This window comes from Camelus ferus, chromosome X, assembly GCF_009834535.1.
Source record: "Camelus ferus isolate YT-003-E chromosome X, BCGSAC_Cfer_1.0, whole genome shotgun sequence".
Taxonomy (NCBI): domain Eukaryota; kingdom Metazoa; phylum Chordata; class Mammalia; order Artiodactyla; family Camelidae; genus Camelus; species Camelus ferus.
The window spans coordinates 77,809,977-77,821,093 of NC_045732.1; the positions used below are offsets into that span (position 1 = coordinate 77,809,977).

Genomic DNA, 11,117 nt, shown 5'->3' on the forward strand with positions numbered 1-11,117 from the left:
GTCACGCCACGGGGCCGAGTTACCTCGGTCGCCTGGAGGCGGGTCTAGTCACGACTCGAGCTTAGTCATTGGCGGATCTAGCCAGAAGGGGTGGGCAGGAAGGCGGTGCTCCGTGGCTTCCGGTGGGTGCGCTGAAGGGAGGTGAGGAGATAGACGCGGGGGCGGTCCGGGCGGGGCACGACGGGGCGGGGCACGACGCGGCAGGACGACGCCCGGGCCTGCTCGTCAGCGCCCTGGGGCTTTGGACTCCGCCCTCGGCTCCTCTGAGTCCTGGGCCGGGCCAGAGTCCCGGTTCCCCGAGACCCCGGGGGTCTACGCTCTCTCCGGGGGAGAGGCGGAAGAGAAGCCTCCTCAGAGTCCAGGCCCCGGGAGACCTGAGGGCGCCCCTCCCGCCGCTCCTGGCAGGACTCCCACCACTGTCCCGAGGGTGTCTGGCCCTCTAGGTGGCCGGGGATTGTGTATTGGGGTCCCCAGGGGCCTGGTGAGTGGGGAGGGAGGGCAGATGGCAAAGGGCACGGTCTCCGGCTCCCCCCCCCCCCCCCCCCGCAAGTCCTTGCCTCTGAGGGCGGCCTTACTCCGCACTTCTTGGAGCTTCCATCCTCCCAGAGCTCAGAATGTAGCACTCTCTCCGACCCACACACACCCTTGCCCGGCCCACTGTGTTCCAGCGCCCCTGAGTGTGACTGGGACGGGCTCTGTGAAGCATGGATCCTCCCTCCTCCACGCACACATACACACACAAGCTAGTATCCAGGGAGAGGTGGGCAGAGCTGGGGCCAGTACCCGGAGCCATGGTATCTGCCAGAGGTGTCTGTCCAGGCTTCTGGAGGTAGGGTCGTGAGGTCGGCAAGAAGTAACAAAGTCTTCCCCATGTCACTTGACAGGTGTGGCTTGCTGGGAGGGAATCCTGCCCAAGCACGCCTGTTCTCCAGGACAACCTGTGGTTGCAGCCATCAGCCATCAGTGCCTGCCTCTCTGCCTGCCTGCCTCTCACCTGGGGAGGTCAAGGTGAACCCCGCAGAGAAAGCTCGTGGCTTCTCGAGAAGTGGGCACGATCAGGAACCATCCGTCCTGGTGGTTCTCACGCTGGGAGGTGCGTGGGAACACCTGGAAGGCTTCTTCAAGCCCTGGGAAGTGCTGCTGCTGCTGCTGCTGCTGCTGCTGCTGCTGCTGCTGCTGCTGCTGCTGCTGCTGCTGCTGCTGCTTGCTGCTGCTGCTGCTGCTGCTGCTTGCTGCTGCTGCTGGTCTGGGGACCCCCACTGTGAGAAGCACTGCTCTAGAGGCCTAGAGTGCTGTGTGTGTGCCCCCTGCCCTACCCAGGGCTGGCTCCTTTGCAGGGTCCCTGTGGGCCTGGGAAGTGCCAGGAGGGTGCTAGCTCTTGCGAGATCAGGAGTTTCCCATTGAGTAATGGTCGCCCTTCCCTGCCTGGGGGCACTGCAGGATGCCATCCTCAGTCCAGGCAAGATAAGGTGTCATGTTTGTACACGTGCTCAGCAGGTTCCAGACTGGGGCTGATAACATCTGGACAAGGAGGAGAGGGGGCGGAGATCAGATTTGTGTCTGGGCGTGGGGATGGAAAGGACTCTGACGAGGCAGAGGAGAAAGACCCGAATGCCGAGCTCGGGGATGGGAAAGGAACCTGGGCCCTGAGACCGAGACCAAGCCGACTGGGGGGAGCGTGGAGACCAGAAAGGGGCTTGTCTGCCCAGGAAGTGCCCTGACAGTTGTCTGGGCTGTGGGTGTGGCCCGCCCTCCAGCTGGGGGGAAGCTGTCGCCTTTCCTGCCAAAGGTTCCTCACCTATAGGGTCTCCCAGCTCCTGGGTGATGCTGCCCGGACAGACCTGCTCAACACCCAACACCACCACCCACCGCTTTGGCCAGTCTTTGCGGTGGATAGTCTTTGTTCGGCTCCAGGATGGCCTGCCGTCTAGTTGGAGCGGCAGAGGAAATGCAGTGCCAGTCACCCGCCACCATTTGTGCCCGGAATGAGCAGCTCTGGGACCTCGGCAGCCCAGCATGCTCTGCCTGTGGACTCAGGTGGCGCAGGAGCCTTTGGCTTTCATTTCCCGCCTTCCCCTCTTCCACCCCCTTTTCCTGTTGGGTCATTGGCTTTTCCAACTGGTCCCTGACTGCTTCAAGCTCTCTCTACTCTAATGATAGGAGCCCTGAGTCACATCTCGCTACTGTTTTTTCCCCGCTTTGTCACTTGTCTCTTGACTTTGTGGTTTGGTCGGGCAGATGATTTCAGTTTTTATGTCATCAGACTTTCCAGGCTTTTCCTAATGGCTTCTGGGGTTTCTCATCGGTTTGTTTGCTTCAGACTGACTTAGAGTGGCCTCCATTTAAAATCATCGTGTAGTAGTCACCTATTGCTGGGTAAGAAATTACCCCAAATGTGGTACCTTAACGCAGCTAGCACTTTGTGGTCTCCCAAGTGTCTGAAAATCAGGATCCTAGAAGGCTTGGCTGAGGGATTCCTGCTCGGGGTCTCTCACAGGCTGCAGTCCAGGCGTCAGTTGGGGCCACGGCCATTGGGTCTGCCTGGGGGTGGAGGTGGGGGGCTCTGCTTTCCAAGATCGCTCACTTGCCTGTGGCAGGAGCCTCAGGCCTCCCCACCAGGCCTCTCCATAGGGCTGCTCAGGGCAGGGCTTCCCCAGAGCCAGCGATCTGAGAGAGACAGAGCAGCCCCAAGATCGGAGCTGCAATGTTTTTTCAAATAACTTCATCTCTAAGGCACACTCCCTCCCCTCTGCTGTAGTGTTATGGGTCACACAGGTAAACCCAGGAACAACGCAGGACAGGATGATACCCACTAGGGCGTAAGTGGTTCCTGTTCATGGCGAATGAGAAGGCTCCGAGGAGTGTCCTTGCTGCTGAACCTGGGTCGGGGACTCCTGGTCCCACACAGGCTCCTCAGGAATGTGTCCTTTGTGTAAGCTGGGGTGGTGAGTTCCAGCCCCGGGGCCAGGACAGACAGGGCCTGTGTTTGCAAGGGCAGAGGGTGGCTCTTCATCTTTAAATGGTTGCAAGCAAAACACACAGAAGGCCAGAGAAAGAAGGAATATGTGACAGAGCCCCAGTGTGACCCACAGTGCCCACGGTGTGTGCCTTCTGCCCTCTGCCCTCTGCGGAGGAGTGCAGCACTGCTGGCAGCCCCAGCTGGTTGTGCAGCCCTGGACACACGGGCAGGAAGCTCTTTGTCATCACAGCAGCACATTCACTGCCAGGGCCGTGTAAGTCCCCACCCAGGCCTGGGCCCCAGGGTGCTCTCCCACCTCCAAGGTCCCCACTCAGTGGTTCAGTCCTGCCCCCACCCCACTCCCTCTCCTTCCCAGTGTGTGTGTGGCGGTGGCGGGGGCAGCTACCTTGCCTGAGGCTGGGGTGACCTCTCTCTGCACATGGGTGCAGCGCCTCCCCTCTCTTCCCCTCCCCTCCCACCCTCCACCTCGCAGCTGTGATCTGGGTTGGGACAGGGAGGAGAGAACTGGGGCCACGCTGTGCAGGTGCAGGCTGACAAGCCCCTTTTCTTCAGTGACCGTGTCAGGTAGCCCCGTACTGGGCTCTGGTGGCTCAGTGGTGGCAGGCGCCAGCCTGAGATGGCAGCCGAGTGTCCAGTTGGTCCCAGGAGGGAGCTCCCCCTGTGGCTGAAGGGGCCTGGAGATGTGCCTGCCCCATCCTTCTTGGCTGGCACTCAGACACGACTTCCCGATGACACGCTTGGTGGCTCTGCATTTGACACACAGGTTCTGTGGGCGGTGAGTGCTTTTCCTGTTGGCTCTCACTGCTGGGCAACGCCGGGTCCCTTGGCGACAGCTCCCAGCAGCATCCAAGGCCGCCATGCACTTCTGGAACCCAGGGATGGTGGGTTTCTGGAGAGCTGGGCTCTCTGTCCCCCAGGAGCAGAGACCGAGGCCATGCCTGCTGGGCCTCACCTCGGGGCTTGTGGTCGTGGCTCCTGGGCACGCCCTTTGGCCAGGGTGTTAGGCCTCATGGCCCTGGGGCTCCCCTGGAGACGCTCAGGCCCGGTGCAGCCCCACACTCCTGGGCCGTCTGACTGTCCCGCTGACCCGTGACTGAGTAAGAGCCACGTTCCGGTCCCTCCAGTTCCTGGGCAGGAGGAATAAGCAGGAGGGCCCGGCTTCCCTGCAGTCTTCCCTCTGAGGCAGCCTGCCACAGGGGCCCTGGGGACTGGAGGGGGACTGGGTCTTCCCTCACCCAGCTGCACAGGCGCCCTTGCCTGGGGGAGCTCCTCCTAGTGGCCCGCTCTGTGGGTGGTGTGGGTGGGCACAGTCAGGGCAGCAGCCGGACCCCGTCCCCACCCAGCCTCCCGCCACCGCCAGGGCTGGTCCTTGGCCCTCACCCTCCCCGCGGGAGGGCCTGGGTGCCTTTCCCATTGAACACAGGACGTCTGTGCCTGGCCCGTCCTCACAGGTGTGCGGACCAAGGGCAGTCTCCCAACCCCACCCATCATTCAGTGGTTTCCTCAGCCCTGCTGCCCTGGCTGAGGCCTCGCTGGGCTCGTGGGGACCTTCCAGATACCCGTGGTAGAGGTGGACGAGGCCGGCCCGACCTCTGAGCAGCACCGCGTGGCCCTGCCTGCCGGGTAGCATCCTCCCTGGAGATGCCTGTGGCCTGAGGACGAGGCTGGTGTGGGAGCTGGCAGCAGCCGGGCCCTGGAGCGGGATGAGACACCCCGGGCAGCAGAGCGCCAGCACACAAACACGCGGTCCGCGTGGCCCGCGCCCAGCACTCCGCGTGCCTGCTGACCCTGACCTAGCGGCCACCTCCTTCCTGGGGGGTGGCTTCTTCTGGCTCCATCGGGGTTCCGGGATGGGGGTGGCCTCCCTCGAGCACCCAGCCCTGTGCCTTGGAGTTGGGCCAGGTCGCCCATGCTGGGGGGCCTTGCAGGAACCCCAGGTGTCTTCAGACTAATGTTGCCCTTGTTGAAATGCTGAGGCTCCCTCCCTGTCAGATGGGTGGCGGCTCCATCCTGAGTGGCTGCTGCTCCCCTTCCCCACCTGGGTGCCTCCCATCCTCCTGGAGGAACAGGCAGCAGGGAGGGTCAGGTGCAGAGGTGTGGCCAGAGCAGGGGTCGGGGCTGCTGTGGTTGGGGCAGTCAGCTCCGCCTTCCCCCTGTCCTGCCTGGCTTGGACTCCGACCAGACAGGACCTGCGGGACAGAGGTGGAGGCTGCTCCTGACCTGGGCGACCCGCCATCCCCTCCCCAGACTTAATAGGTGAGGTGGGGTTGCCTGGGGAGGGCATGTGGCTGGGTCCTCTCCCCGGCTCCTGGCATGTGTTGGCGAGCAGGGCTCGGGCGTGGGGCCTGTTGGGGCCGGGCCACCACCCCTGCTGGCTCTGGATGGGTGGCCCAGCCTGGACACCCTGTGTGTGAGCCCGGCTGAGGGCCTGGGCCTTGTGATTCCCTGTGTCCTCCTAGCAGTCCGGGTGTCCTCTGGGGGAGTTGCTCAGTGGGGCCGGGGCCCAGGCCATTCTCCCCCAGCAGGATGGGGTCCTGGTGCTCCTTTTCCTGGTGCCATCTGCCTGTCCTCCCCTAAAACCCCTCGCAGGGATGGTGCCCCAGTCTTGTTTCCTCCTGTCCCCTGCCTAGGCGGGCCTCAGGCTCAGGTCCGGTCTATCCTGTAGCCTCTGTCCTCTGGGTCCTGTTTCCCCCCAGGTTGGCATCTTTCCCCCCTTGCCGACCCATGGGCCTCATGGTTGCCTGGGCGTGATGTGGCATCTGGGAGGGGACAGGGACTCCTGGTTAGCTGGGCTCAGCTCTGGGGCCATTCTCCCACGAGGGTCCCCACCAGGCAGGGGCTTGGAAAGGATGGGAGGCGGGACTGTCTCCTCTTGGCAGACTGGCCCAGGGAGGGGGCAGGAGGCTCTGGGCGATTCATGGAAAGGAGGTGTGCCATGTGGGTGGCAGGTGGGCCGAGAGGAGGAGGGGGTGCCTGGGGGGGGAACCTCTATCCCCCCAGTGGTGCTAGACCTCTCTGTGCCTGGCTCTGCCTCCTCTCCAGCTGAGCAGCTTCTAGAAGCCTCCAGTGTGCCTGCCTCGCTCCCGTCTCAGCCCAGCAGGCTCCACAGAGAAGTGGTGGTTCAGGGGGCGGGGCCTGCCCTGGGAGGGGGAGGGTGGAGTCTCCAGGGACTGGCCCTTTGTGCAACAAACCAGCCTAGGAGAGTAGTAGTGCCATTGTCCTCTCCATTAGGCCCTTGGGGCCTGGAGTGGTTCATCCTCATAGAGCCAGAGGCTGTGCACCCCTTGGCCTGTCCTCTTGGATGGATGCCTCTGTAGTGCTGGCACCAGCTCAGTAGCCACCCTCTCTAGTTAAAGCAGCTGTCCCAACACAGAGTGGTGGTCAAGGCAGAGGGGGCCCTAGGCCTGCCCAGTATTGTCTGCCCCCTCCCCTGGATCTGAGGGTCTGGGGCAGAGGTCGAGGGGCTGGATTAGGAGCTAGGCTTCCTGGCTCCACCTGTGTCCCGCCCACAGCGTCCTCTTCTCTGCACTCCACCAGGGATGCACTCAGCTTCTCGTGCAGAGGCCCAAGGGACTTGCTCCATTGCAAGGGCTGGCTGCTTGGGCTCCTCCCTGCCTGACAGCCGCTGCAACCCCCAGCCCGTGGCACCCCCACTGCAGGGGGCCCCTCAGAGCTCCTGTGGGAGGTAGTCTCAGAGTCCTGGAAAGCACTAGGTCGAGACCTCGAAATCTGGGGTCCCTCAGGGGCTCACGGAGCCCTCAAAAGCCTTTGGGTTGGGGTGCTCAGAGCAGTAGGGGGCACTTAGTGCCCTTATGGAGATCTGGAACCCTGGGAAGTGGGGCCCAGCCTGAAGGGGAGTCCTGGAGGGGGGCCAGAGCCTTTGGGAGCTATCAGAACTCTGGGAGGGGGTGGCTCAGCCCTGGGGCAGGAGGCTTGAAGCCCCTCAGGAGCCTGCAGTCACCTTCCCTTGGTGGGTGGTGATCAATGCATGTGGTTGCCCTTGGGGAATAAATGAAGAAAGGTGGAGACTGTCTCCTGGGTGGTAACTCTTTCCTTTCTTTCCTCTCTCAAGACACCACAATGGTTGCCAAGCACACCTAGCCTCCCCTTTCCCTGCTTTCCCTGCAACAGATGGAGGACTGAAGCCCGCAGAGGGCATTCCATCCAGAGGCCTCGGTCTCTCCCCTTCCTTGTGATGCCTCAAGCCCAGCTCTCCTTCCTCCTGTGCTGTCCCTTCTCTCTGCCTCAGCTACTCCCAAGTGTCAGCACATAAGCCTTACCATTTCTCTAGGCTTCACCTGACTCTTCCCAGACTCCTTGGGGCTCCAGCAGTCCCCGGTAGTGAGTGATTGTTGGGGACCATTCTCACAGGCTCAGTCCCTGCTCGTAACATACTTGATTTGGGATCAGTTGCTGAAACAAGATGTCTCACTGTGCCCCTCTGTAGTCCCCATGCACTGGCAACCTGATTGCTTGTTCTGCTCCTCCCCCAATGCAGGCTCACTGATCTTACCATCAGGCCCTGTTGTCACCAACGAGGAGGCAGCATCTCTGCCCATGCCCACCACCCACCATGAATCATCCAAGCCTCAGCTCTTGCACTGGGATGACAAGGGGCCTGGGGACTCCACGCCAGTTGGCTGGGTGCTGGGAGAGCCAGGTGGGAGTGGCTTGCAGAGGCTGTGGGAGTGGTGAGAAAATCTGAAGCAACTAAGTTCTTTCATTCTTTTCTGTATATATATGTATCTTTTCTGTATATTTTAAATGCATAAAAAGGTGTTACTTTTAGGAAAACACATACATACCAAAAAAAAAGTGCAGGGACAGACTAGGGTGCAGCAAAAAAATGAGCAGGAGTGTTGGGTGGGAGGGTTCCAGCCCCTGCCCTGGCTGGAGCTCACCATGTGGCCCTGGACAGCCAAGTGCCTGCAAAGACTCAGGAGCCCACAGTGCACGTGCAGGTGAGAGGCCAGCCCTGCCATGTCCTATCTACCATCTGTAGCCAGGAGCCACCAGAGGTGAGGAACTGGTGTCAGGGCCCCACCCAACGGGGAAGCCCTGGTGGAGCCAGCCTCTCTGCTTTTCAGCCCCCTGCTGGCGGTGTAGAGCCAGAGTGCACGGCCTCACATGGCGTCCTACACTGGGTTACCTCAGCACCTGCCGTTAAAGTTGTACCTAAACTTTGAAAATTAGGAAATACCCGTGGCAGAAAACCAGGAGGTAATTGAGAATAGCCAGGTGAGGGAATGGTTAACCCGAAGGTGATGGGGCATTTCCGGGTATTGGGAGCCTTCCCCTGTCATTAAACAATCAGCTTTCCAATAGAAATGGCCCACCAAGCAGAACCCTTCCCATCTCCCTGCCCTGGGACACTGAGGTGGGCGTCTGCTTTTCCCAGTTAGGACATCCACAACTGACGTCGTCCATGCCGCCTTGCCTGCATTTCCGGGTGGGCTGTCCGTGGGCTGTAATTCTTAAGTAGTTACAAGAGCTTTGGTAACAAATCAGGAAATGGACCCTACAAGCAAAACACATATGTACCCACGGGTAGCATGTGATCCCTACCCTTAACCGAAAAGAAAAAGGAAGAACAAAGCCAGATGTCAACTCTGGAGACCCAAGCCCCAGAGGCCCTGAGCAGGGGGCAGCCCAACCCCTCCCCACATTAAAGGGAAGAGCCCACATGTTAAAAATAAACGGTCTTTTTATTGTGCGTTCATGAAAACAAAGTCAGGGTGGCCTTTGGTTAATCCCCCCCAATGAAGTGACAACAAATCATGCAATGACAACCACCATGTTCTCTCCAGGAGAAGGGTCTTGCCCTCCTAGGCCCTTAAGGGTCAGAGGCAAGCAGGGCCAGGAGGCTCCAGAGGAAGGCCCGCCCAGGCCCACCATGCTGCAGAGGGTCTGGTCCTGCTGCCTCCCTGGCAGGACAAGGCAGGAGAAGCAAACATTGCCCCTTTCCCAGGACCCCCAAGCTAGAACACAGAAAAGCCCCAACCCCCCTCCCCCAGCAAACACTGCTAAGGCAGTCAGCCAGGACTTCCAAGAGCAGCTGGCCCCAAAACCACGAAGCCAGACCCTCAGGGGTCTGCCCAGAAGGGGTTGCCATCCTCAGCCTGCATGGAGTAGTAAACAAAGAGCAGGAAGGCAGCGAAGACCAGGAACAGGAGCATCTGACCCCAGAGTGGGACCTGGCGCTCCTGACCCAGACCTGCCCCAGGGGCCTGCTTTTCGGGCCGGATGGCACGGCGGGTGAGCCACGAAGGTGGGGGAGATGAAGATGAGGACACTGGAGAGGTAGAGGAGGAGGTGGGGTAATAGGACAGGCCCAGGGAGCTTCTGGAGACGTTGGAAACGGGGCGGTAGTGTGCGATGCTCTGGTAGGCACTGTCACGACCATACACGGGGCGCTCCCTGAGGCAAAGAGGAGAGTGGATAGGTCAGGAGGGCCTGAGCCCAGAACCAGCCCCAATCCCTGGCCCTCCCTACTACTCACCTATCCTTGCCTTCTTCTTCGGAAGAGAAAAGACTGTCATCGCGAACCTACAGAAGTGAATCAGGGTAAAAAGATACTGCCTGGTGAGGTCAGCGTGGTCCTGTCACATCCCTTAATCCAAACTTCCCTGTCCAGCCTACTCTGAATACTGCTTAAAAGCCGGGGCCTCGCCACCCTCCAGAAGCCTTCTCAGTTCCCGGCCCTATCTGTGGGGCCTTGCCACTTGCTCAGTGACTGTCCTGACTGCCTGCACCCTACTTTCTGCCCCAGGATTCTCAGAAAGAGCTCAAACCCAGATCCCAGACCAGAGTGTAGGGCATGTCCCAGGTCCTTTAGTCAGACAGTTGTGACAGCCCCGCAAAGAAAGGTCCTGACTAGGCAGGCAACTGCTGAGCCCACCTCTCCCTGGAGGCTTAGGAGCCACCATTTGCACCCAGTGCCCCCCCAGTGTATCCAAACCCAGCGATGACCCCCTCAGGTTGTACCCAAGTATAGGGGGTCCAATGGCCAGCTCACCTGGTGGTGGAAGGTGTCAGCATCTGAGAGTGAAGCGGAGGGCTGGCGGAAGCCCTTGGATGTGCCTACAGACTCAGGCTCTCCGTAAGTCCTGGTGCTCAAGTAACTCTCCTCGTAGTAGTCATCGTTGTAGCCTTGGGAAGGAGGGGCAGCGGTAGCAGAAGGGGCAGCGGTGTCCCCCGCCTGGCGCGATGGCCCTAATCTGGCGCCCACTTGGGGGCCTGTGACATAATTTCTCCCCTCCAAGGCCACTGTAGGACCATGGGGGTTGAGGTGTCAGGTTCTTCCTGACACCGGGATCCCTGAAGGAGTGGAACGAGGGTGCCAGGGTGCCCACCCCACCCTGGCCTTACCCTTGCTCTGGTAAAGTAAAGCGTCCTCTTTCTTGGGCAGATCGTACATATCCGAGTCCATGGACGCCGCATCTAAGTCTGAATGGGGGAGGGGCCAGGACCATTTGCTCCAGGCTCCCCTCCCTCTTCCCCGTGCCCCTCCCAACCAGCGGCCCCACCACACCCGCGAGACTCCTTCCTCCCCGTCGCCCAAAGCCTGTCCCCGCAGGCGGCCAAGTGGAGCTCTGCGGCGGGGGCCTTACCCGAGAACCGATAGGAGAAAGGGGATGCGGACGAGTTCGGGGGCGAGAGCCTCCGCCTCTGGGTCTCAAACTCGAAGATTTTCTTTTCGTAGAGCTTGCGCGTGGAACCTGGCCAGACAGGGGGCGCAAGGCCGTCAGGGGCGCGGGCTGAGAGCCCGGGGCAGCGCGGGGAGGGGGCCCGCCCGCAGCCCGCCGCCCGCCGCCGCGTACCCACGACAGGCCCGTGCGGGATGTTGTACTGGCGCAGCACGGCGGCTAGCTCGGCGTCCGACAGGCCCGCGTAGTCGTCCATGACGGGCAGCGGGCGGCGGAGGCCTAGGGGGTGGCCCGGGCCTGGCGACACGAGCCGGGCTACGGCTGCCTCGGAACGCGGCGGCAGCGCGAGCGCCTCGGGAGCGGCTGGGCTCACGTCACCCCTGCGTCACGCTCGCGTCACAGCCGCGGTCTCTGCGGGCCGCGCGCGCTGCGCGGGGCGGAGACAGGCCCGGAGAACCGCCCGCGCAGACTAGTCGAGCCACGGGAACGGG

At 61.5% G+C, this 11,117-nt stretch overlaps 1 protein-coding gene across 2 annotated transcripts; it reads right to left on the reverse strand.

The window, feature by feature from the left end:
- Nucleotides 1–8,666: 8,666 nt before the first annotated feature.
- On the reverse strand, nucleotides 8,667–11,117 carry EMD (emerin). Of its 2 annotated transcripts, XM_032475543.1 has the most exons (6): nucleotides 10,801–11,114; nucleotides 10,591–10,698; nucleotides 10,349–10,426; nucleotides 9,996–10,129; nucleotides 9,480–9,526; nucleotides 8,667–9,397 (listed from the first exon to the last, which is right to left on the reverse strand). In XM_032475543.1, the coding sequence occupies exons 1-6, from the start codon at nucleotides 10,880–10,882 to the stop codon at nucleotides 9,064–9,066; spliced, it is 783 nt and encodes a 260-aa protein (XP_032331434.1). In that variant the 5' UTR covers nucleotides 10,883–11,114; the 3' UTR covers nucleotides 8,667–9,063. The 2 variants fall into 2 exon arrangements, with proteins under 2 accessions (XP_032331434.1, XP_032331435.1); XM_032475544.1 differs by lacking the exon at nucleotides 10,349–10,426 and having other exon boundaries at nucleotides 10,801–11,117.

What these genes read in the sequence shown, in the direction of transcription:
- EMD (XM_032475543.1), bottom strand. Translation starts at nt 10,882, where the DNA reads ATGGACGACTACGCGGGCCTGTCGGACGCCGAGCTAGCCGCCGTGCTG. An exon ending in TTTCTCCTATCGGTTCTCGG is followed by an intron (nt 10,427 to 10,590) that starts GTAAGGCCCCCG and finishes TCCCCCATTCAG; the next exon opens with ACTTAGATGCGGCGTCCATG. An exon ending in TTTACTTTACCAGAGCAAGG is followed by an intron (nt 10,130 to 10,348) that starts GTAAGGCCAGGG and finishes CTCCTTCCCAAG; the next exon opens with GCTACAACGATGACTACTAC.